Below are 25,700 nucleotides of genomic sequence, written 5' to 3'. Positions count from 1 at the left end.
TCTCTCAAAAATAAACAAACGTTAAGAAAAAAAAAGAAATGTGTGGGATATGACCCAGCAATTCCACTCCTAGATACATACCCAAGAGAATTGGTTATATACATGCGAAAACCTGTATGTGAATATTCATGATGGCATTCTTCATCGTGGCTGGAAACAACCAAAATGTCTGTCACACGATGAATGGATACACAAAATGAGCTGTATCCTTAAAAATGGGATCTTATTCAGGCATAAACAGGAAGGAAATACTTGTGGACACCTGCTGCAACACGGATGAACCTTGAAAACATCATGTTGAGCGCGAGAAGCCGATACAAAAATCATACACCATATGGTTCCATTTACGCAAAATACCCAGGATAGGCAATGACATAAATACAGAAAGTACATGAGTGGTTTCCCAGGCAGGGAGAGGGGAGGATTAGAGACCTCGGATGAGTACGAGGGTTAGATGATGAAAGTGTTCCAAAATTAGATAGTTGGTAATATCTGCACAATTCTGTGAACATAGTAGAAACTACTCTATTACGTGCTTTTAGAGAGGATTTTATGGTATATAAATTAACACAATAAAGAGAGGTATATGATGTCTTGGTTGGAGGTTCCTTCTGCCTGATTCCCAAACTTTGGTGGGCATTAGAAATACCTAGGGAGTTTGTTTAAAAATACCACAAACATTAAAGGGCACCCGGGTGGTTCAGTCGGTTAAGCGTCCAACTGGAGCCTGCTTCAGATTCTGTGTCCCCCCCCCCCGCCCCTCCCCGGCTTACACTCTGTGTGTCTCTCTCAAAAATAAACATTAAAAAAATTTTTTTTGCTATCATAAATATTAAAAAGAAATTTTTAAAAAGGTGGGTGCCTGCGTGGCTCAGTCAGCTAAGTAAGTGTCCGACTTCAGCTCAGGTCATGATCTCGCAGTTGGTGAGTTTGAGCCCTGCGTCGGGGTCTGACAGCTCGGAGCCTGGAGCCTGCTTTGGATTCTGTGTCTCCCTCTGTCTCTGCCCCTCCTCTGCGCGCGCTCTCTCTCTCTCTCTCTCTCTCTCTCTCTCAAAAATAAATAAACATTAAAAAAAATACCAATATGCAGGCAGGTCCCACCACAGACCTGTTGAGTCAGAATCTGTTCTTTGGAAAGAGTAAAAACGTCTGCTTTATATTTTTAAGCGCTTTCTAAAAGTTCCCACCCATTTTTGACTTGCAAGGAGACCGTGAGATTGATGAGGGCATAGTCAGCAGATCAAATAGCATGAGGTTGAAGAGTAAACTTAAATCCAATTTTCTTTTACAGAGGTACAGTGGAAAAAACACAATTTTCTTCAAACAAGTAAACACATATTCTAGTCTCGAGGTTAAAGGTTGTATAACCGTAAGCTACTGTAGTTAAGGCGGAATCTCCGAGACGAGCCGCTTCCGAACAGATTACTCAATTTTACGCCAACAAGTCACAGATTGAGTATAAACCTGCCACGAAAGACCCTTCAGCCTGGCTAGCATTTATATTCTTTGGTGTTGTCAAGGTAACGGACTTGTGGATACCTTCCAGTCTTTATCCTGATTCTTCTAACCAGGATGAGTGGCAGATCTTTTAATTTCAGAGCATTCGAGTCAAAAGTTAAAAAAAAAATTTTTTTTTAATCTCAGCATTTTTGCCACTAGAAAAACCCCTGTGAACGCTTGTGTCGACTTTGCTTCTAGCTGTGGTTAAGTCAGAGCATTTGGGGGCTTCTACGATTTTCATTTTCCCATCGTGACATCTGGACCGAACGAACACGATCCTTGTCTTCAAAGGGAACTTAAGAGTCTAGTGAAATCGTTCAAGCCTTTGATACGGCAAGAGGCCGTAAGGTTTCTACTTTTGTATTGCTCTTCTCTGGAGGTTTTTAGACGGGGGCTTGCTAACTCGCCGCAGCTTTGCTCAGGAAGCAAGTGCCAGCGTAGAGTTACTGACCCCTCACCGCACATCACGCAGAGCCCCGTGACCCCGTGAGCGGAGTTTGGTGGCATCTGATGGGCTGGAGTGGCTGATCCATCCCTGTTAGGGCAACCCAACCATATCAGGTGGCGGGATCTCTATCGGTTATTAGCTTGAGCAATATTCATTCATTAAAGACCAGAATAAGAGTACGATATGGCTGTGAGTTGTGGACCCATAGGAAGTGGTGTTTGTTTGGCTTGAACTCATTAAAAAAAAAATAAAATAAAGCAGTGCTCATCCACGATGACTAAATTTCTAGGGCAGCGGCATTAGGGTGCCTCTGTGTCTGTAGGAGACCTGACGGTCACAGCAGGGTCAGCACCCCCAGATCCTGCTGAACTGCCCGGAAGAGGTGCAGGTGTGACGGAGGTCACGTGCTGGATTGTCTTGAGACCAGGGGTCGGCATTTTATTCTGCGTACGTAGCGATTTAAAATGTTCAGTGACTTGACAACATTGGCAAATTGGGATGTTTTCCATGAACATCGGTTAACTTGTCTTCTCTTGAAGAATCATGGGGTGTGGCCGCATTGGACCCACCTTCCTGCGTGCACATAAGCCGGGAGGAGCTGAGAAGGTTGCCTCACTCCCCCTGATTTTTCTTACCCTTCGTCGCACGCCTGCGTTTTGTGTGTCCAGTTCCTGTGGGCGTTGGAGTTTTGACCCGCGTTGAGACAGAGCCTCGTGGTTTTATACCAAGTAATGTGTAAGAGAGCTGGCATTGGACACCCAGTCGGCAGGATTTATTTATATTTATATGTATTTATATATTTATTTTATAAATGCTCTTGGAAATCGGAGATTAAGAAAGGGGATCCGATCCGGTGAGAGAATCAAGAATCCAGGGAGTGAGGCACGTGGGTGGCTCAGTCAGTTGAGCGTCCAACTCTTGATTTTGGCTCAGGGCATGATCCCGGGGTTGTGGGATCGAGTCCTGTGTTGGACTTCGTGCTGACTATGGAGTCTGCTTAAGCTCTCTCTCTCTCTCTCTCTCTTCCCCTTTCCCTGGGTCAAACGCTCTCTTTCTCTCTCTAAAATAAAAAACGGGCGCCTGGGTGGCTCAGTCAATTGGGCGTCCGACTTCGGCTCAGGTCATGATCTCACGGTCCGTGAGTTCGAGCCCCGCATCGGGCTCTGTGCTGACAGCTCAGAGCCCGGAGCCTGCTTCCGATTCTGTGTCTCCCTCTCTCTCCGCCCCTCCCCCACTCACGCTCTGTCTCTATCAAAAAACGAATAAACGTTAAAAAATTTTTTTAAATAAAAATTAAAATAACTCAAAAAAGAGAATCCAGGGAGAAATGGCTGACTGGTATATAGTTACAAAGCGTCTATTTCAGCAAGGACCTCCGGCTCATCTCATGTGCTGCCTTATTCCTGGAGGTTTTGGGTGCACCTGACTATCAGCGCAGGAAGCATTGCCTTTCCGGGGCTGGCGTGAAGTCTGTGTGTGTGTGTGTGTGTGTGTGTGTGTGTGTGTGTTGGGGCTCTGGGAACCCGTGGCTGCAGCAGGAAGTTGGGGTCCATCTGGAAGGGCAGTCTGGACAGTGGAAACCGGGTAGCTGCTTAAAGGGTGAGAGTCCACAGAGCCTTGGGAACCCCTAGCAAAAATGGAAAGGATATGTAGGTTGCATTCTGATCAGTGAGTGGGCGAGCGCGGCAAGAATTGATTATCAAGCAACAAGTGTTTGTTAATGCCTCTCTGTGCTCAGCTCCAATTATCCACTTGGATGGCTTCTTACGGGGGAGGGCGGTGTGGGCTAACAATGCACACAGGCTACATGTTTACATGTTTGCAAAGACGGACTGCGTCCTTCAGGTGGAGAGGGGATTGTTAAACGGGTCTTTTCCTCGTGGGTTGGATCTCAGGTTTTCTTTCCTGCTTGCATAGACCTCTCTGAAGATCCCTTCCGGCTCTAAGATTCTCTGAAACCAAAGAGTCGCAACACCAGCATGCCCATCACACGCCACAGTTTGGGAACGCGCCTCCGTCCGTAAAGCTGGCGCCGTTTCCCGATGATCAGATCTTTGTTATCGGAGGAAGATCTCGGAGTGGGGTAACGGCGTTTTTGTTACTTCAGTCCCAGTCGGATTCCAGAGGAGGCAGAGCTCATCCAAGAGGCGTGGGAGAAGAACAGGGTGAGAAGTTAGTCATGCAGGATGTGTTTACTTCATGCCGCTCCCTGGGAACGGCGTGCTGGGCCGAGCGCAGGGGCACTGAGACCCTGCACTGGAAGGATCTTGTCCTTTGCACACACCATAAGCCGGGCCTTGCATACGGCAGCCCCCCGGTCGTTGCTGTTGACTGAATCTCCCGACCAGCTGTGCTTAATGCTTCTCTGCACGCCCGAAGATGCCCTCAGCCCCGGAAGAAACAGCTCCTGTAATGGGGGAGAGTGGAAATGATCCTGCAGTCTGGAACAGGGAGGAGCTGTGGGAACAATATGCCGGGGGGGGGGTCCTGCCTCTCACCCCCACCCCCCAAATTAACCCTCACGTGGCCATTGTGGGGACCTCGTAGGGGTTCCGGGTGACTGGGGGCACTTGGGTTAGAGAAGTCAGAGCAGAAGCAGTTTGATAGCTCGTATGTTCACAGTCAGCCTGACTGGGCACATGTGGTCTGATCCGAGGCCCCCTCGGGTCTGCACTAGACTTGGGGCTTAGCTGTCTCCCGGTCCCTGGTGGTTGGTCCCCTTGCTGCCCCTCTGGGCGGTGCCACAGACCCAGACCCTCTGGACTTCTAGCCCAGGCTTCACAGCCAGCCCCAGCCCCAGCCCCTTGCTTCCTGATAGGGATTGATGTCTGTGCCCCTGCAAAAGATGTTGAAATCCTAACCTCCAGGAGCTGTGGATGTGACCTTGGGTATAAGATCTTCACAGATACTCAAATTAAGATAAGGTCGTCCTGGAACACGGTGGGCCCGATCCAATCCACGGGGGTCTTTACAAAAAGGAGAATTTGGGGCATAGTGGCAAATACATGGCGGGGGAGGGGGAGGGGGAGGTGATACAAAGACCCAGATGACAGATGCTGGAACAGACTCTCCTTCACAGCCCTCAAAAGGAACCAGCCCCGCCAGACCTGGATCTCTGGCTCTTGGCCCCCAAAACTGGGACACAACACATTTCTGTTGTTTAAGCCCCCTGGTTGGTGGTGTTTTGTGGGGAAGCCCCGGAAAACCAACACGCTTCCCAGGCCCCGGCATGGCAGGCCACCGGTGATCTCTTTGGGCACCGTGAAGTCAGACGGGTGGCAGTGTGTCCTCCGGAAGGCCTTGGAGAGGTGCGACCTGTCACCTGCGTTTCTGACACCCGGCCCTCAGGTAAAGTAGCACCAGCAGCCGGAAGGTGGCCTCCTTTCCTGTTGCACTGACAGCCTGTCGGGGAACGCAGGGCGTGGGCTCTGGCTGAAAATAGTCGCCTGGGTCCCAGAATCCTGGTGCTTCCAGGAGAGGGACGTGCAGAAAAGCTTTTATGTAAGCTTCCGGAAAGAGACACATTAAGCAGCTGATTTCCAGATCCTTTCGATTGTTCTCATAACGGTTTTTGAGCGCATCAGAGAGGACCGGGCTGGGGGTCGGGCCCCCAGCTTTGCCCCTTCCTGCTCTGGTCAGTCCTTCGTGCGTCCCCGGCATCCTGAAGTCTTGATTTACCTGTGTTTGCAAGAGTGGATCCGGCTGGTTTCATGCTCCGAATTTCCCCCAGGGGATGAACCCTGGTGTCCGTGCAGATAGCTCTGAGCCGTGCCACCACATTCCTTATGTCCCTGATTCCTGCAGGTTGGGGTGGCCCCCTGGCCCCCATGCCACACCTTTGCTTCCAGGTGCTGGGACGGGGGGCTGGGGGTTGGTCCGTGGTGGTTCTTTCCCAGCGACGGATCCGGGAGGACTTCTGTTTTCTCTCTTGATTTTTCCGTGTTTTCCAGCGTTTCCTCGGGGGACCTGTATTAATTTTATAAGTAGGATAAAAGTTATGCCTCTGGGGTGCGGGAGAGGACAGGAGCTGAGAGCCCCAACGCTCTCTTTCTTCCCAATCTTCAGATCCCAGCCCACCCTCCTGGACTCCACCCACATTGCTCTCTCAGATGGCATTTTCCCATTGGAGTCTCTCATCATATCTTGGGCACTGCTAAGCTTTGGGGTTTCTTCTGGGGTCAGGGTGCACAGTCGGGAGCCTGGTCTCATTTATCTGGGGGTAAGGAGCACCCAGGGGGGCCGGGCCATGTGCTGTCTCCCACCAAGGGAGGAGAATGTCGGGCTGAGAGTCAAGAGGGACTCCTGCCTCCTTTTCTCACCTTTTCTTCACCCCTCTTCTTCCCTGGCCCCAGATAAAGACCTCACTTGCTTTCTGCCACTGGTATATAAAAATGACATCTGTTGGGGCGCCTGGGGGGCTCAGTCGGTGAAGCGTCCGACTTCGGCTCAGGTCATGATCTCACGGTTCGTGGGTTCGAGCCCCACATTGGGCTCTGTGCTGACAGCTCAGAGCCTGGAGCCTGCTTCGGATTCTGTGTCTCCCTCTCTCTCTGCCCCTCCCCTGCTCGCATGCTGTCTCCTTCTCAAAAAAAATAAATAAATAAACATTAAAAAAAAATATGTGTTGATATGGAGGCCAGTACGGGAAGGGTGCACGGTGGGCAGCAGGAGCAGACCCTTGGGAGCCAGAACAGAATGGGTGAGGGACCACCCAGCGCTTTGGCCTCCCACGTCCCCCCCTCCCCACCCCCTACCCCCCAGCTCAGCTGTTCCCTACAAAGAGTGCGTTCCAGTGACCAGGTGTACAAATGCAGTCTTCTTGGCTGGCGGACTTTAGACATGGAGATGAGGCCCTCACGGGGATTCCACGGCAGCCTGAATATTGGTGGTGCCGGTGGGTTCTTTTTTTGCTCTCACAGCACCTGCCTCTGGGGGGGGGGGGTTCACTTTTTTTTCCTGGATCTCTGGGGCCAAATGGACTCTTTGCTACAGTTTTTTTTTTTTTTTAATTTTTTTTTTTTCAACGTGTTTTATTTATTTTTGGGACAGAGAGAGACAGAGCATGAACGGGGGAGGGGCAGAGAGAGAGGGAGACACAGTATCGGAAACAGGCTCCAGGCTCCGAGCCATCAGCCCAGAGCCCGACGCGGGGCTCGAACTCCCGGACTGCGAGATTGTGACCTGGCTGAAGTCGGACGCTTAACCGACTGCGCCACCCAGGTGCCCCACTTTGCTACAGTTTTTAACAGCACCACCTGCTTGGAGGGAATACCGGTCAACAGTGGGTCCTTTGAAGTCAGGAGTAATTTGTGGGTTGTTTTGATGGATGTACCTTTAAAATTTTTTTTGGTTGGGGGTTGGTGCCTGGGTGAGTCAGTCAGTTAACATCCGACGCTTGATTTTGGCTCAGGTCATGATCTCACGGTTCGGAAGATTGAGCCCAGTGATATTTGGGATTCTGTCTCCCTCTCTGCCCCTCCCCTGCTTGTGCTCTCTCTCTCTCCCCCTTTCTCTCTCAAAGTAAATAAATATTTAAAAAAAAACCCAAAACTTTCCCCTAACACCTGGAGATAGGAGGAAGCAGGTTTTTTTTTTTTGTATTTTTAAAAATTCAATCCAAGTTAGTTAACATATAGCGTAGTAATGATTTCAGGAAAAGAATTTAGTGATTCATCACTTAATATGACACTCAATGCTCATGCCAAAAAATGCCCTCCTTAACGCCCATCCCCCATTTAGCCCAGCCCCCCACCCCCCTCCCCTCTAACAACCCTCAGTTTATTCTCTGTATTTGAGAGTCTCTTCTGGTTTGCCCCCCTCCCTGTTTTTATCTTAATTTTCCTTCCCTTCCCCTGTGTTCTTCTGTTTTGTTTCTTAAGTTCCACATATGAGAGAAATCATATGATATTTGTGTTTCTGTCACTAATTTTGCCTAGCAGAATATACTCCATCGTCGTTGTTGCAAATGGCAAGATTTCGTTCTTTTTGATCGCCGAGGAATGTTCCACTATATAGACGTACCATGTCTCCTTTACCAGGAGGAAGCACTTCTGCAGAGAGAACTCTGCCCTTCCTTGGCCCCCTCTAGGCCTGTGGTTCTCAAAGTCGGGTTCCTGGGCCAGCAGCATTACCTGGAGGTGGGGGGCGGGGGGCTTGTCAGAAATGCAGTCTCTCAGCCCAGACCTCCTGACTCAGAAACTCGGTGCCTTTACCAGCCCTCCAGGTGATGGAGAAGCATTACCGCACTTTAGGCCCACCCTGCAGGCTGCTCCTGTTTGCAGCATTCTAGAATTTCCCTTAGTGGGTGAGGCTGGCAGGCCTCTTGGCAGAGAGGTTTTTTTCCAACCTGCTCATGCTGTTTCCCAAGGAAATCTTATTTCATCAACTCTCAAGTGCTGCCTGTTTCTTCCCCAGCTTGTGTGGTCCTGTCTATCGTGCACAGCCTTTCTTGATGTTGGAGAGAGGTGGTGATGTCCAGGATTGCTGACTGTACATGTTTTGCACCGTTGGCTCCTGATAAGGACCTCGGTGTGCCCGAAGGAGCGGCCGGGGTCCTTTGTGATTCAGGGGCCGGATGGTCTTCCAGCAGGGCTCGGAAAGTGCCTTGGCGGTCGCCTCTCAGGAGGGAGGATGGCTTATTCCTGTTCCCAAAATAGCCATAGCTCTTTCTGACAGGTTCCTGTGTCTTTGTGAAAAGCAGCACTCCGTGATTTCGAGCATTATTTATAAACATAAAGTCACACCTTTTACTGGAAAGTCTTCTAAATAAGGATCAGCCGTGCCGAGCGACTGAGGTTCATAAAGGCCGACTTTCTCAGAAAACAAATCAGAAAGGTGATGTATGAGTGGAAAATCCCACTTGGTGGGAAGAGAAGCTTCTGAACGGTTGAGTGGTGTGATTTCTCCATGGACAGGCTGTGGAGGTCCTCCTGGGGCCGTGTTAAGAGGCCCCAGTGCAGCATGACCACAGAAGAATATTCCAGATGTGGATCTGATGGCCTCAGGGCTGGCCTTGGCTGTTTCCCGGGCAGTTTCTGTGGGCAGGAGAATAGAATCCCGTTCAAACTAGCTTGTGGGGAAAAAAGGGGGCATTGATGAGAAGGATATATGGTGTCTCGTAGAAGCTCCAGCTTAAGGACCAGAAATCAGGTGCTGAGCTGTTTGGCCTGTCTCTGGGACCTCACGGTGTTATGCCTACTTGTTTCTCTGGGCTCGCTTTCCTTCCTACGTATTTCTCTCTGCAGACTTGCTTCTTCTCCTTAGCAGCCTTTTAGCAGAAACTGGCCGCTGACGGTCGAAGATACCCACCCAAGCCGTTCTGTGCTGTGTCCACTGGTCCAGGGAGTGGTGGCCAAGCAGGCAGGGGGGTCTACAAAGAGCGAGCTCTGGTGTTTGCACCCTTCTTAGAGAAGGGCCTTGATGATGTGTAACAAATAGTTCCATTTTGTAAAATGACGTTTCAAGGTTCTGATTATGATTTTTATGGAGAGTAGGGACAATCTCTAGCTTTTTCGATTCCTTCCTTTTGAGGTCACACTTGAAAAGGGCTTCGCCAGCAAAAGAGGCGAATATATTCTAGTACGCTCTCATGGACTGTTTTTTTCCTCCCTTAAAAATTTTATTTTATTTTATTTATTTTTGAGAAAGAGAGAGAGAGCGTGCATGCAAGCAGAGGAAGGGCAGAGAGAGAGGGAGACACAGACTCCGAAGCAGGCTCCAGACTCTGAGCCATCAGCACAGAGCCCGAGGCAGGGCTCGAACCCACGAACCGCGAGATCATGACCTGAGCCGAAGTCGGACGCTCAACCGACTGAGCCACCCAGGCGCCCCTACGTAGGCCCCTTTTGGAAATGCATCTGAGAACCTTTTGTACACTTCTGTGCATTTTTGTACACTTCGCCATGTGTTTTGGACACGCCCCGCACACCAGCACACCCTCATCCGCTTCATACCCTAGAACAACAGCATCATGTCCCTTTGGCATTCCCAGCGTGTCCCTGGGGTTTTCCTCCTCTAACAAAACATGCCCCCAAACATATCTTCGTCCTGATGCTATCACTGCACCCCTGAAACTGTTGTTAGGTCAAAGGGCGTGTGCGTTTGGGATTTTGATCGCGATTGCCATACTGCCTTTCCAAGACGCTCCCAGCCTGTTTTTCCAGATCCTTGGTAACGAGGGGTTGTCATTCTTGAAAGACATTACGTGTCCGGTGGGTAAGAAAACAATGTCTTGTTGTCATCTCTGTTTGGGTTTCTCCAGTTTTGAGTGAGACCGGACATCTTTCCGCTTGGTAATCTGCCATTATGTTTCTTTAACACCACCCCCCCCACCCCAGCCACCGTGTATTCTTTGCTCGTTTTAGGTTGGACTGCTTGCGGGATTTGTAACTCATGCTATGTGAAGGAAATGGGAAGTCTGTCCGTTCTGCCTGGTCCTTCTTTGTCTTTCCATCCACTCGTCTGTCTTTTCATCTAGACACACACACACACACACACACACACACACACACACACACACACACACACATTTTGTGAAAAGCAGCCTTTGGCCACATAGCCAAACTGAGTTCTCATGTTTGCTCTGAGCTGAGTCTGCGTTCATTCCTCCAACACCGAATGCCCACTCTACCTGGTGCCTGGGAGACAGGGATACATTTATTTGACCCAGTCCCTGCCCTCAGGATACATCCATTGGGAGGGCTGGACTTGAGGGCAGGTGCTGTAGCTGAGGGACGAGGAGGTCATCCGTGCTCCCCATCCAGGCCGTCAGCTGCCTGAGAGCAGGACAAAATTGTGGGCTCCTGGATCCCCTCCCCAGGCTTGGCACCTGTTCGTAGCTAGTACTCAGAAAGTCTGAATGGTGTGGACGAGGAGCACGCAGGACCGTGAGGTCACCTGGGCTCTCCCCGTGTCTGAACCAGGTGGCCCTGATCTGCCTTCCGCCCTCTGCCAGCTCTGTCCCCATCAAGCAGCCACTGGCACCTTCTCTTGGTGCCTTTTCCCTCTCGGCTTCCTTCACTGCACACTTTCTCCTCTCCATTTCACGGTCCCCTATTCTAGGAAGAGTCTAAGGACTGAGCCGAGCGAAAGGGTTTGTGACAGTGCTACTCTAATTCATGAGTCTGCCCCTGGAACTAGAATAGATGACAAAGCCTCACGTCAAAGCCGTGGCTCTCTGGAGACAGGTGTTGTGAGCCTGGTAGTTTTAGAAGGTCGGGTAATGATGATGGGCGTTGGGGGAGTTCCTTAAATTACTCTACCTTCCCGCCATGCGTCTTGCTTCAAACCTTGCCTGATCCTAACCCTCAAGTTTTGTCTCATTTACGTGTCTTCTGGTCTGTGGCTGGTTCCTGGGATAGATTACTATGGACTCTGCCACTTGCCCCGCCTCGCGCCCCCCCCCCCCCCCATCTGGTTAATCATGGAGACTGGAGAATTTTCAGGTCCCAGGTCTGGGAATCTGTGTTTTGTTTTTTTTTTTTTAATTTTTTTTTCAACGTTTATTTATTTTTGGGATAGAGAGAGACAGAGCATGAACGGGGGAGGGGCAGAGAGAGAGGGAGACACAGAATCGGAAACAGGCTCCAGGCTCCGAGCCATCAGCCCAGAGCCCGACGCGGGGCTCGAACTCACGGACCGCGAGATCGTGACCTGGCTGAAGTCGGACGCTCAACCGACTGCGCCACCCAGGCGCCCCTGGGAATCTGTGTTTTTACTAAGTGGTCCCAATGACCCTGATAAGTCACCAGGTTTTGGGGAGACAGGATTGGAGCTCTGGCAGGTACCTGTGCGTAAGTCCCGGATTCCGAGGGTCCAGGCTTCGGTTTTGATAAGGTTTCTTTCTCGGGACCTACCTCCTGTTTTCTCAACCATTAAGTTGGGGGTCATAATATCTCTGAGCTGCCACCACCTGTCTTTTTCCTGCTTGCAGTCAACCCTGGTTATCCCTCGACTCAAGGTCAGGGATTCCTGGTGTGTCTGCCCGGGTGTGCACTCTTTAAGGGGGCTGACATACACCAGGGACCCTAAAGGGTTTAAAGGACAGGCTCAGAGAGTTCCAGGCGCCCAACCGGTGCCCCAGGTCTCCACTAGAATTTCTCTGGCCATGGCTGGTCCTACTTTTCTAGGGCCTCTACGTAGGCTGGAGCCAGCCTCTGGTTCGGGCTAATGTCAAAGGGCCAGGGCGCTAAAGGGACTGCTGCTTTATTGCGACGACATCGCCAGCTTCTGTACGGTCTGTGAACCAGGCGTGAGGGTCCCTGTCCTGCCCGGATCACAGGCTTTGCTGAAAGGATCCATTGAGCTGCTGGAAAGTGGAAGACCACTGATAGTGATGTTTCTTTGGCTGAGGGACACCCTCTACAGCTCAGACGTGCTAAGGAAGGCATTCTAAAACCTTCTCCCTAGCATCAGAGAGGGAGCCCTACCCTCCCTCTCCCTTTGGGAGATGTGCTCTGGGAGGGCATGAACAGGGTTGAAAGCAGGGAGGAGGCTTTTGGGGTGGGAGGCTGGGAAGCAGAGAGAAGGAAGGAATGGAGAGGGTTTTGTTTTATTAATACTGTCGTTGTCGTTACGGGGCTTTGAGGGTTTCCTCTGTGTCAGGCTGTGTGTGGCCCACTGACTGCTCATCCAGCATCCCCAGACTCCTGCAATGTTATCCCTGCTTTGCAGTGAAGAAGCAGGCCGGGTGCCACGCCATTCATTGCCAAGGGGTTGACTTGGGATTTGAACATCTGTCTGGAGGACACCAATGCCTGACCTCCGAGGTGCATAACAGCAACTCTGGGTTGAGGACGGCGTTTGAAGCACCAGGGCAGGTGGACCGTCCATTCCTTTCTTCTCCTGAACAGCAGAGTCTTGGTATCACCCTGTCCTCAGAGCACGGGGGCTCTCAGAGCTCAGGGGAGCCGCCCCGGGGGCCATCGTGGTCACACGTGCACTGCCAGTGGCTCGTAGACACTGCAAATCGGGGGCCGTTAGCTAACACGTCCCCACGTCTGTTCCCAGTCTCCTCAGGCTCGACTCCTGCCACGCATTTCTGGCTGGAACTCAAGATGCGGACTCTGGGGCCCCAGTGGTCCACGCTGCCCGAAAGTAAGGGTCTGGCCCAGGCTCAGGAGCCCTCCCTCTGGCGATCAGACGTAGGCGATCGATCCCACAGAACACAGTTCTGCTGACGCACCCGCTGATGGCAGTTTGCAAAAAGACTTTGCATGTTTCCGTTTGCTGAGAGGCCGCCTGATCCGTCCCTGCCGCTGGGAATCCGTGCTGTGTGAGCCGAGTTGAGGGTAGTTGGGGAAGCCCCCATGGGAGGCGGATCGAGATAAAGCTTCCCATGCCAGGATCTCTTCCGTCAAGCGGCCATTCCTGGGGGTCGTTAGATCGTCCGGGAACTGCCTTTTCACCCACAGGGTCTGAAACCAGCATGGAAGGGTCTGGTTCTAGAGCTGCGAGTAGGGGTCGTTACCTGGGCACCCCTTCTTGACCCTTCCCGAGTGGGACATCCCCGGATCCCTCCGGCATCCTAGCTGATGGCGGTGGTGCTGGCCGTGCCGTCCTCACCTGCATGGACCCTGCCCCACTCACGCCACACTCCCCAGCTCCCACTGCTCCTTCTGGAGGGAGTTCTGGAAGAGCCCAAGCTTGTCTCAGTCTCTGGAGGACTGATGGGGTGGACACAGAGAGGCAGAACTCACAGATGACACATCTAGGGCACCAGACGTGCTGAGGGGCATGAGCCCAGGAAGCCTGCTCGGAGGCAGGGCCTGGCAGAGTGGCCACCATTGGATCACGTCACATCTCTGCCTCAAGCCCCGCAGTGGCTGCCGCCACACGTCCAGTGTTGCTGATTCCACGGGTCTGTGATGGGGCCCGAGGGTTTGCATTTCTAGCCGGTTCCCAGGAGACACTCATGCTGCTGGTCCAGGACCCGACTCTGAGAGCCAGTGCCCTGGGTGATCGAGTCTGGCCCTGTGACCTCTGACTCCGGCCCTCCGCCTCCACCCCCACTTTTCAGCCATATAATCTTCCTTGCAGCTCTTTGAAGGTGACAGATGTGTGCTTGCCTCTCAACCTTTTCACTTTCGGTTCCCTCCACCTGCAGTTCTGTTCCCTCACATACTACGTGCATGGCTTGTTACTTTTCTTTGGCACTAGCCGGCTTCCAAGAGGGCCCCCGACATACCCAGTGCCTGTCACTCACGCTGCTCTGTGTCCCTCCCACATTCTGTCAGCATTGCAAGCAGTGGAATCTGGTCGTTGTGATGGAGAGTCACTTCTACGGCTAGGTGATAAAAGACATCATGGTTTCTCCCTGCTCTCTCGGATCTCACGCTTTGGGGGCAAGGACCTTTGGCCCATCCATGTGAGCGGATCCAGCCCCGCTCAAGCCTTCGGATGATGCAGCCCCAGCTAAGATCACACTGTAACCTCATGGGAGAGCCTGAGCCGGAACCGCCCCACTAAGCCCCTTCTGGATTCCTGACCCTCCAGAACAGTATGACGTCGTAAATGCTCATTGATTGGAGCTGCTGCTGAGTTTGGGGTGGTTTCTGATGCAGCAATGGAAACTTGCTAAACTACTTTCCAAACTTTACTCAAATGTGCATTTCTCGGGGAGAACTTCCTTGGCTATTCTTATAAATATTTATTTATTCTTGAGAGAGAGAGAATGAGACAGCATCGGAAGCAGGCTCCAGGCTCCGAGCTGTCAGCCCAGGGCCCGACGTGGGGCTCGCACCCACAAACCGTGAGATCATGACCTGAGCCGAAGTCCGATGTTTAACCGACTGAGCCACCCGGGGGCCCCTTGGATATTCTTCTAAGATTAAATCCCTTTCTAATACAATTTTTTTATCCCCCTTCCCTGCTTTATTGTCTTTAGCATGTCCCGCCATCTAACCTGAGAGCCTCACATCAGGCTCTGTGCTGACAGCGCGGAGCCTGGAGCCTGCTGCGGATTCTGTGTCTCCCTCTCTCTCTGCCCCTCCCCTGCTCCCACTCTGCCTCTCTCGTCTCTCAAAAATGAATAAACGTTTAAAAAAAATGATTCTCAAACAGAGTGGTGCATAGACTAAAACAGGACTGTTTTGTGCAGCTCCCTGCACAGAGCTCAGGGAAGTTGGCATAGCGGGCACTTGGTGGTCCTTCCTGGCAGACTGAGTCCTAGCTCTGCTGGTTCTAACCGAGGCCTCAGTTTCTTTAGAAAGAAGGATTTCGTTTCTTAGAAAGTGGAAACGGTTGCACCCATTTCGTAGGTATTTGGGGACCGTGGAAGGAGACACATGAGTGGATGCGCAGAGAGTTGGTAGTTCATTTCCTGCAGAGAGTGTGCGGTTGGAAGTCAGATTTTATTTAATTTTAAGAAGGGGTTGGGAATGCCCTCATGGGCCAGAGGCCCGTCACTGGGGTGATTACAAAGCCAAGGACCACGGAAACACGGGTGCGTGGGAGGGAACCAGAGCGTCTGCTGCTGAGTCCCCGAGGGGGGAGAGAGGTGAGCGGGACCCTCTGGACGCTGACCTGGGTTCTGTGACTTGCTGCAGCTTGCCTTTGTGGGGGTGGCCTGATAGCAGAGGCCAGGCAGGACCCCAAAGGACCCAATTCCCTCTGGGCTGGTACCTATGGTTATTTCACCTGGTAGCCACTGGGGGCAGCAGAGAGCCACCACCATAGCCAAGCAAGTGGACCGATGGGGAACAGGTGTCCACTGGGGCTGGACAGGGGCGTAGGGGTTGGGGTGTAAGGGTGGGACCAAGCGGGACAGGGAGGGTAGGGCTCACACCTTCCCCAAAAGGCAAATCACCAGGACCAGTGGCCTCGATCCAGGGGGTCCTTGTGGCTTTCCCACCGGAAGCCGGTATTTCTAATGCAAGCAGGATGCAGTCTTAACAAGGGCAATGAAGTCCAGAGGGTGACTGTTTAAAGTCACTAAGTCGTGCCTCGCTTCCTGTTTTATTATTAGCGTTAGGGTTATTCTTGTAAGGAGGGGCCATCTGTGCTTTGAAACCCAGATTTACGTGTCTGTCCTCCTTTGAACTAGACTTTTCTCTGAAAGTTTTATTCTACACGGCAGCAACTGTCATCCACTGACGGGGAAATTAAAACCTCTAGCTCGTAGCATTGATGGCTTAGAGAGCGACTTCCCTGGGCCGGTTTGATCCACAGTCAGTCGATCTGTGTGTGTGGCTTTCCTGGCTTTCGTGGAGGAGGTCCGAATTGAGTGAGGGCCGCCGTTAGGAAAAGCATGTTTCTCGTGAATTGCGTTGGACGGACAGTCTCTCCAAGAACACGTCTCACTTCTCCAGGCTGACCTCCCCATGTTCCCTAGAGCCTCTGGGGGCTGCGTGGTGACGATTCTGGTAGCAGGAGGAGTCTGGCTGTTTCTGGAACCACCTAAAGCCCTAGGGATAGGTCCCCAGAGAATGTAGAAGAACCTTAATCCAGGGTGACTCGGGCCCCCAACTCCCGCTTCAGTTTTGCTTTGACTTGGTCGACGAGCTCGGTGTGCTGTAAATAGATTAAGGAATCTTATTGGAAAAGATCTAGAAATGGCTTCCTCCCTGTGGGCGGTATGGTCATCTGGGGTGATGTTTCCTGCTGCTGGTGAGGTCACTCAGCCACAGTCCCCGTGGCTCTCTCCAGACGTCTGCCAGGCCCGGCCTGGCCACCTACCCGCCTCAGACTTGCAGTGAGTGGCTTTGGGTTTTGGGCTAAGTCAGAGCCAGCCAAGGCGAGCATCCTTTAGAAAGCATCCTCTAGAAGTTATGGTGCCCTGATGGCGTTTGGCCGGACAGATGTGGTTCACATGGGAACGAGGGACTCCAGCCTCTGGGGGGCCTGTATGTGACCCAGCCAGCGAGCCTTCTGGCGAGTGGGGCTCAGACTGCAAGCCTGCACCTGCCTGCGATCTCGGGGCCTCCTGCAGACCCTCCAAGCACATGATGCCACGCTGGCTTCTCTGCTCCATCCTTAGGATTCCCAGTGGGGAGGCGAAGGGGACCCACAGGGGCAGCTGTACCTTGCTCTTTGCTCTCGGTGCATTTTCTCTTGTTGCCCGAGGGTCTCTGCCGCTTGTCACCCCCTTTCCTGGAGAGCCCCAGGCTGGGGGGAGGAGGGACAAGAAACCGAGGCTTCTCTGCTAAAAGTGCCTTCAAGTCAGGCTGCTTTGTCTCGCCCGAGCTTGGTGGTGTCTCTCAGGTCCCAGCACACAGGTGGATGAATGTAAGAGGACGGAGGGGCGAGTCAAGTCCTCGTGTCTGTTGCCGTGTCCTCTCTCTTTCCCTCTCTTTCCTCCCTCCCCCCAAGGCCACCAGGTCGCACTTTTATGTATTTACTTTTCAGTAAGTTTCAATCCTCGAGGGGTCCCGAATCCCGCAGATGCAGTGGCCTCAGTGGGAAGGTTGCTCTGAGTCTGGCCCGACACCCCCCCCCACCCCCCGCCACCATTCCCGTGCCACGAGTCGCCTCCCCCCTGCCGCCCTCTGGGGTTCCTCCATTTGCTGCCAGGAGTCATTTGCCACTGTGTTCTTTTCTCCGTGCGTGTGTGCTCAGCTCTCGTCCAGCTAGAGTCCGAGTTTCATCTTGAGCGTGACCAGCTTCAGCTTTAAGAGGAGCTGGCCCTCCGTCATAGGCCCCACGTGGAGGCGGCCTGGTGATCTTATAGAGGCGGCCCAGTGACCTTGCCGCCCTGCTCCCAGCCGACTTTCACGAGCCCCGATGTGGCTGCAGGGCCTTCTCTGAAATCAGGTCCGTGGCATCAGCCACCAAAGGGGTAAAGGCCACGGTGCAGAGTGGACAGTTCCCTGGGGACCTTTCCCACATGTAGGAAGAACAGGGCTTGTCTATCCCTAGAGACTGGAAGGGCATATCACATGGGAACCTACATTGTGCCGTCGCGGTGTCCGTCCTTCCATTTGCCCATCTGTCCGGGCACATGGACCCGGCTCTCAGGGAGGTAAGACAGGGGTCAAGGTCTGTGCTGTCTGAGAGGTGGGACAGAGTGCTGATTCCCTCAGAGGAGCTACATGGAAGGTATGTAGGGGGGCGGGGGTACGTGGCTGTTGAGGATTCTCAGGCCTGGTTCTCCGATGAACCTGAGATAGACTTAAGTGCAGGAAGCTCGGGGGCAGGGGTATACTCTTGGGAGGAACCCCCCGGGGAAGGGAAGGGAGCAGTTATGTAGTAAAGTCACAGGAAGGGCCCCTGCCAGCCCCTGAGAGCTCTGAGCTGTGTGGAATTGTCTGCCTCGAGGCAAGGGAATTGGTGGGCTTTTTACCCCCCCAACATGGGCCAGCCATTGTGTGGGCAACACCCCCTGCCCCCGATCCCAGATACAGCCTTGTGCCCCAAGAGGGACTCCACTGTGAGCCTCTGCAGCTGGGCAGCATTTGCTCTAGAGAGTTTGGGCATTTGACACCAGAGCAGAAACGCAGTCTGGGAAGGCTGCCTGGTGGAAGCGGCATTTTCTTTGAGACTTGACTAGTGCATGAGTTTCTGGCATCCGGGGGGAGGGAACCGTGATAGCAAAAAGGCATGTTGGGGGACCAGCAAATGGGCTGGGGTGAAGTGAGAATTCAATCTGGACAGACAGACAGGGGCGCCCTTTTGCAGGGGGCTACAGGGTTTGGACGTTATTCTGTGTGCCCTGTGGGAGAGGAGCCAGCAAAGGATTGTCCCTGTTGGTGACCTGCAGCCAGAGACGGGCTCTGGGCTGAGCCCACCCACCCCTCCTCCCACCGGGAAAACGCTGAGCCTGGTCTGCCCGTCCCTCCTTGTTCCTGGTGGCTGTTTCCCTGCTCCTCCTCTCCCTCAACCTCCCCTCTGTATTCTCTTCCTTAAGACATGAAGGGACACATTCCTACCCGACTGACTCCTGGAGCCATAAACTCCTTAAACCCAAACAATGGGTTTAAAGTTTTAAGACCCCTGATTTGGAACTGGAGTCGGGAGTTTGGGGGCCTGAAAGACCAGTTAGCTCAACCCTTTCATTTTGGGTGGAGAAGCCGAGGACCAGAGAGGCAGAGTGACTTGGCCAGGGCTGGACAGCAGATAAGCAGCAGAGCCCAGGCAGAAACCCAGTTCTCTCGAATCCTAATTGAGAGAAGGCACTGGAAAGCTGTGCTTAATTTTGTTTTTGGCATTGGAGACCATTGAGTTCTTAGTAATAGAAATTTTCATTAAATAATGTCATGTCCGTATATTCCACTGGCTAAAAATAACTCTACGTGGGCATTTGGCACGAATACAATGATTGCCTCGGGTGGATCCCATTTTGATCTCATTTTGCAGAGGAGACTCTTGGAAGACCGTTAGCTTGGCCAAGCTTCCACTGGTGGTGGGAAGAGGGAGAGCCGGGATTCAAAGCCGGGCCATCTGGCCCCAGAACCACCACTGTTCATAGATGCTAACCACTGTACTTCCCAGCTGCTTTAATACGTCGGGAAAGATCCAAAAGTCGATACGTGGCAAGAAAGTACAGTATGATGTTTGTTTCATTTTTTATTTTTATTCTTTAATAGTTTTTTAATGTTGGTTTATTTTTGAGAGAGAGACAGAGCGCTTGCAGGGGAGGGGCAGAGAGGGAGGGGGACACGGAATCCGAAGCAGGCTCCAGGCTCCGAGCGGTCAGCACAGAGCCAGATGCAGGGCTAGAACTCACAAACCATGAGGTCATAACCTGAGCTGAAGTGGACACTTAACCAACTGAGCCACCCTGGTGCCCCTTGTTTCTTTTTAAAGATGTGTATATGGCTTGAAAATAAATCTCCAGTGGCGCCTGGGTGGCTCAGTCGGTTAAGCGTCCGACTTCGGCTCAGGTCACGATCTCGCGGTCCGTGAGTTTGAGCCCCACGTCAGGCTCTGTGCTGACAGCTCAGAGCCTGGAGCCTGCTTCCGATTCTGTGTCTCCCTCTCTCTCTGACCCTCCCCCGTTCATGCTCTGTCTCTCTCTCTGTCTAAATAAACTTAAAAAAAAAAAAAAGAAAGAAAATAAATCTCCAGAGATACCAAAATGTTGACTTAGAGCTGTGGGATTATGGGTGTTTACTCTTTCCTTTGTGTTTTTCTACGTCATCATATTATACAGAGTGAGAAGGCGTTCTTTTTGTCACTAGGTAACTTTAGGAGAAGTCTCTGCTTACAGTGGCAGTGTGGCTCATGTTGAGTTCAGGGGGCCATCACACGGCTGCAGCGTTAGCTCTGTTCCTGGCTGGGCATCCGGAGAAGGGGCAGGGGGCAGGGGCCAGGCCGATGTAGTGGTTGGAATTCAGACAAGACGTTGGTCTGGAGAGCCGGGAAGGACTTGGGAAATCAGCCTCACTTGACAGGGGACCCGTGTCTCTGTACAGACCCCAGGCCAGGGCTCCTTCCTCCGGCTTTGGGGTTTCAGGTGACAGTGGGCACTTGGGAGAAACACCCAGTTAGCGTCTGGGTTCCAGGGCACGAGACTGAAATGGAGGTACATGGGTCGGCAGCCTTGGGGGATCAGTGGGGGCTGGGTAGGGGGCCAGCGAGGGACGGCTCCAAGGCTCCCAGACGGAAGGCTGCCTCCTGTTCGCAGCTGCGTGGAGAAGGGTCCCCAGCAGAGAGGCTCGGTCGTTGTGGCAGGTGGGGAGGGGATGACGTGGGAGCAGAAAGCCAGCTCCCGCCTCCCGGGCTTGGGCAGGACGGTGGCCCGGCCAGGTCTCTATTTTTTCCAGCTCTGCCACCTAGCTCTGCTCTGCGACCCTCTGGGGTTCTGCCCTGTGACAATCTCAAAGTGACCGTGTTTCTCTCTTTGACCAGAGACCACCTGGGAACGCCCCAGCAGTTCTTCTGGGATTCCAGCCAGCCCTGGCCCTCACAGGAGCTCTCTGCCTCCGACAGGTACAGTCCACCCACTACCTTGGGGCAGCTGGGAGGGGCCACACACCCGCCTTCATCGGAAAGGCCAAGACTGTGGGTTCTGGGGTCTGCAGCCTGGCGGGGGATCTTACTGGCCGATCCCAGGGAGTGGTCTGGAGGGCTAGGAGGATGGGCTCTCCCTGGCGATCCCGGCAGGACACTCCCCGAGGGGGGGGACCTCGTCTCCCCTTTTCTTCTGTGGGATCCTCAGTCCCCAGACAAGGCCCGGCTGCAACGAATGTCTCCACAGCCACAGGGGGTGTGAACGTCATTTGATGGTTTTCCAACCTTAAGCATCAACCCAGAGGCCAGAGTCCAGAAGGTGTGGTTGTGGTGGCAGCCTGGAATTTCAAGTTGGCAGCTTTGAAAAAACATGGGGTGTAGCTGGATGGAGGGGAAGGGTGGGGAGGGGGCCGGGGGAGGAACAGCAGCTTATGTGCAGGGTAGTGAGGGCCTGCACTGTCTTCACGGTGGCCCCAGATCAGAGGTCTGAGTAGCTTCCCTAACACATCACAGGTGACCCACGGAAGAGCTGAAATAAGGAATGAATGAGTGGCTGCATGAATGAATGAATGCATGTGTGCAGACAGGCGTAGTAAGTAGAAAGAAGACCCTTAAACCTTGGAACAGAGGAAGGGTCTTGGGTGCAGAGAGTGGGCTGAACACAGCCTGCCTTTCACAGTGGAGAGTCTTTGGACTTGATCGCTGCTGGTGCACTGAGAAGTCAGAACGCGATCAAAGTACGTTATTTAGGGAAATGAAGATGGACTGCACAGGAAGCTCTGGACAGTCAGCCGAGGCGTGGGATGTTCCGGGCTTTTGAGATGTTTTTACGTACATCTTTTACCTACATTAAAAAAAAAAAAAAAAAAAAAGGATTCAAACAGAAAGGAACCCTTTCTGTTTAGGTTTATGTATTTATTTTGAGAGAGACAGAGACAGCGGGAGGAGGGGAGGGGCAGAGAGAATCCCAAGCAGGCTCTGCACTGTCAGGACAGAACCCGATGTGGGGCTCGAACCCACGAACCGTGAGACCGTGACCTGAGCCAAACTCGAGAGTCGGACACTTGACCGACTGGGCCGCCCGGGAGCCCCGGAAAGGAGCCCTCTCGGGAAGGAGGGCGATGGGGCATTTACTCCTGCTTTTCTAGGGCTGGGCTGAGGGCTCCCTGATGAGAGCCTGTCTCTAGAACCGGGCTCTCATTCAGCCTTGGGACCTGTTGTAGACGACAGGCTTTTCGGGCACGCTGCCTTCTCCGTTGTCGTTCTCGTGGTTTTGTTCCTGTTCTTTATAATAGTAGAAATGCCAGCGTGCAGAAAGTGAGGTGTGGCCCCTGATCCTGGCCAGCCAAGACGCTATAAAGGAAACCCAGCTGTCTTTTCTGGCCAGAGCAGTTGATCTGCGGCCACTGTGGCCTGCAATGCATGCTGATGGGGCGGGTTGGGGGACTTGCCTTTTGAGTCTGTGGGCCCACCTCACTGGGGCCTGTTCTCCCTTGCACGGTCCCTAGCATCCTTCTGTCCCCTCTGTGCGGTTCGGGGGCCGTCTCCCAGGAGAGGGGCTGGCAGGAGCTGGCTCAGGGTCCTGCTCAGGTGACAGGTTCCTGCCTTCCCCTGATCAGCACAACCCCGAGCGCAGAGCTGGGTGCTGGGACTCTGGAGCTGAGAAGGGAGGGGGAGACGGGAGGGAGAGGGTCAGACCCAATGACGAGAACTGCCAAAGCGTTTAGACAGAGCGCGTGGACACCGACTCGCCCTCCTCTGCCCCCACCAGCCGGGGACCAGAGACACGTCTTCCCAAGGCCCCAGGATGCGAGGTCTGTCGACTTCTCTGCATTTGTGGGCGAATGCAGGTGGAAATTCTGCCTTCCCTATTGCCCTTTGGCGACTCAGCAGGTGCATCGGCATTCCGAAGGCTCGGGGTCTCGAGTGAAGACCCTGTTTGATTCCGTGCTTCTGTTCTTTTGTCTGTCTACAACACCTGCACGGACTTTTTAAGCTGCTCTGCCCCCAGCAGGGTGGTTCTGAACTCTGGGGGTGATTTTGCCTACCGGTGGGCATTTGGCAACATCTGAAGACAATTTTTGGGGTGGCCATTCAGTGCACAGAGGCTAGGGATGCTGCTAGACCTCTGCATTGCCCAGCACAGCCACCCCCCCAAAGGGCTATAAGGCCCACCTGTCAGTAGTACCAGAGTTGAGGGGCTCCGTCCTGGGGTGAGTCAGAACACGGGTCGTGCGCTGTTCGAGGGTCGCTCGACGCACCATGGCCCGTTGACGTGAGAAGCCGCGGCGAAATCTGCAGAACCGTGGCTCACGGGCTCTGAGACCCACCTTTTGCAAATACCATGGAAGCCAGAAGGGGCGTCTGCTTGTTCAGTTAGAGGCCCCTTTGTTTCCTTCCCTGGTCGTCACGGCATCCCAGATTTAGAAATCACAGCTTGTCAGATTGGGGCCTCAGGCACGTCGCGTCTCTGTGCCAGGCCTGCTTCTGCCCGTTTATACACGAGGGCCTGGAGGAGGAAGGTTGTAGCTCGGGTCCCGTCCAGCCCTCCGTGGATTATGACTCTTGATTCTCTCCCCCTCCCCGGGGCGTGAACGCCGGTCAAGTCTGCATCGTCCCTCTGGGGGACGGGAAGGATCCTACCAGGGAGGTTCCAGGAGCATCTGTGAGGTTTTGACCCCTTTTCTAGCTTTCGCAGGAAACCTCTGATCAAAAGAATAGAACGGCAGCCACATTGACATTTCTTTCTACGGGGTGCACTAGGGTTTTTTTTTTTCCCCCCAGGCATTCTCTCGTTCGGTTTTAGAACAGTCAGCTTTCAGGAGGTTGAATTTCATTGTGGGAGAGAACTGGACCCGGCGAGGACACGAGGTTGCTTCAAAGCTTAACCGTCCCCACCCCCCCACACTCCTGGGGTTGTTGACTCCTCTCCTGGCCACCACTCAAGGTCCTCTTGTGCTCATGCTTTGGAGAACGCAGCCGTGATAGACTTTCAAACCTTTCCTTCGAAGAATATGCCGGATGCTGTTCTCGGTGCTGGGGACTGCGCCAGAGATAAGCCACACCTCTGTGGTCCCTGCTCCCAAGGACCCGCATTCCAGTGGGGAATTTGGGCAAATAAGCCCAAATGTGAAATGTGTCGGATTGTTCTTGCATGTTCTCTTGGAAGGGGTTAAAGTGAGGGCCGCGGGGCAGCGTGGGACTGGAGAGTCAGGGACGGCCCCAGTGAGGAGAAGATGGTATGTGTGTGGGGTCACGGTGATGTGTTCTGGGTCAGGGAACGGCAGGTGCAAAGGTCCTGAGGCAGGAGTGACCTTGGCGTGCTTGAGCACACAGAGCAGGCCAGTATGGCTGGAGGGTGGGCAATGAAGGTGGGGGGGAGTGGTAGGTGATGAGGGGAAGAGCAATCAGCAGGGGCGGAGCCTGCCTCCCCCCACCAGCAAGCCAGAGGAAGGGGTCAGAACTTCATTCTGAGTGCGGTGGTTGGAGGTGAGGGTGACCGTGAAATGCGGCAGAGTTGTCTTCATGAGACATTGCCTCTTTTTCTTTAAGTTGATTGATTTTTTTGAGAGAGTGAGCACGAGTGGGGGAGGGGGCAGGGAGCAAGGGAGAGAGAGAATTCCCCAAGCATGGTCACCGCCGAGCCCCACGCGGGGCTCAAACTCCAGAACCGTGAAATCATGACCTGAGCTGGAATCGAGAGTCAGACGCTCTACTGACTACCCAAGACACCGCCTCCTTGAAGCAGCCAGGCAGTACTCAGCTTAATCAGAATTGCTGTCGGTTGGCAGGGACGGGCAGGTCCGTCAGATGCCGTTAGCACGGCCAGCCGGGTTACCCACCGGGGGGAGCAAGGCCCAGTGCACCCCCCAAAACGGGATTCCACTCTTTGAATGTGGGGTGTCACGTAGGGTCGGCACTGAGCTGGGGGCTTTTCCTTCGCTGCCTCCTTTACGACCACCAGACTTGGGAGGTGTTGTTCATTCCGTAGGTTTCCTGGAGACCTTTCGTGCCAGGCTTTCTGGGCGAGGTCCGCGTCGGTAATAAAGTTTAAACCCAAACAGAAGCACCAAAGGCTCCATTCAGTAACTGCTGCAAATATTAAAAACGATCGTTGGGCTGGTTTCATACCCTGTGTGGAGGCAGTGATTTATGGAGAGAGAGATTGTCACAGTGAGACAGAAGGAAAATACCGGGTGAAAAATGAGGTTCTGGGAGTTTCACGGATGAGTCCCTGGGCAGAATGAATGATGCCATAGAGCAGTGTCATCCATGAGAAGTTTCTGTGATAACGGAAATGCGTGTATCTACGCTGTGCACTGTAGTAACACTAGGCACGTGGCTAACGGATACACTGTGTCCAATGTAGCTGAGGAACTGAATGGTTAACGTATTTTTACTTTATTTAATAGATGTATTTTTTATTTTGGAATAATTAAAAAAAATTTTTTTAATGTTTAATCTTGGTAGAGAGAGACAGAGCGTGAGCAGGGGAGGGTTAGAGAGAGAGGGAGACACAGAATCCAAAGCAGGCTCCGGGCTCCGAGCCATCAGCACAGAGCCCGACGCGGGGCTCGAACCCACGAACCGTGAGATCATGACCTGAGCTGAAGTCGGACGCACAACCGACTGAGCCACCCAGGAGCCCCTTGTGTGTGTGTTTTTTTTAGGGTTGGAGGTAATCGGTCTTTTACGGACTTGCGCTGGCGGTGAGGGGGTGGGAGTTGTCGGGAAACCCGGGTTCAGAGTCTGGCTCTGTCCAGCCTGTGGGATTGCGCCCATTAAGGGATCATCCTTGGGTGAAGAGCCTCCCTCCGTCAGCCCCCGGGGGAGCCAGATCAAAGGGCAGTGAGCTGGTTCCCTTGCC

At 53.1% G+C, this 25,700-nt stretch overlaps 1 protein-coding gene across 10 annotated transcripts in view; it reads left to right on the top strand.

Moving 5' to 3' along the window:
• GAS7 (growth arrest specific 7) overlaps positions 1-25,700 on the top strand; it is a 220,527-nt gene that overhangs the window by 138,432 nt on the left and 56,395 nt on the right. For all 10 annotated transcript variants that reach the window (XR_015243844.1, XM_086686016.1, XM_086686021.1 and 7 more), the window contains exon 3: positions 20,732-20,812. Coding sequence is in view for 9 of the 10 variants with exons in the window: in XM_086686016.1 (XP_086542142.1) it covers positions 20,732-20,812 (81 nt within the window). In the remaining variant the exon portion in view is untranslated. The remainder of the gene's footprint in view (positions 1-20,731; positions 20,813-25,700) is intronic.

Source organism: Puma concolor, chromosome E1, assembly GCF_028749965.1.
Source record: "Puma concolor isolate L17-30 chromosome E1, mPumCon1.1.hap2, whole genome shotgun sequence".
Taxonomy (NCBI): Eukaryota; Metazoa; Chordata; class Mammalia; order Carnivora; family Felidae; genus Puma; species Puma concolor.
The sequence above is the reverse complement of the archived record's forward strand: the minus strand, read 5'-3'. Positions and strand labels throughout refer to the sequence as shown.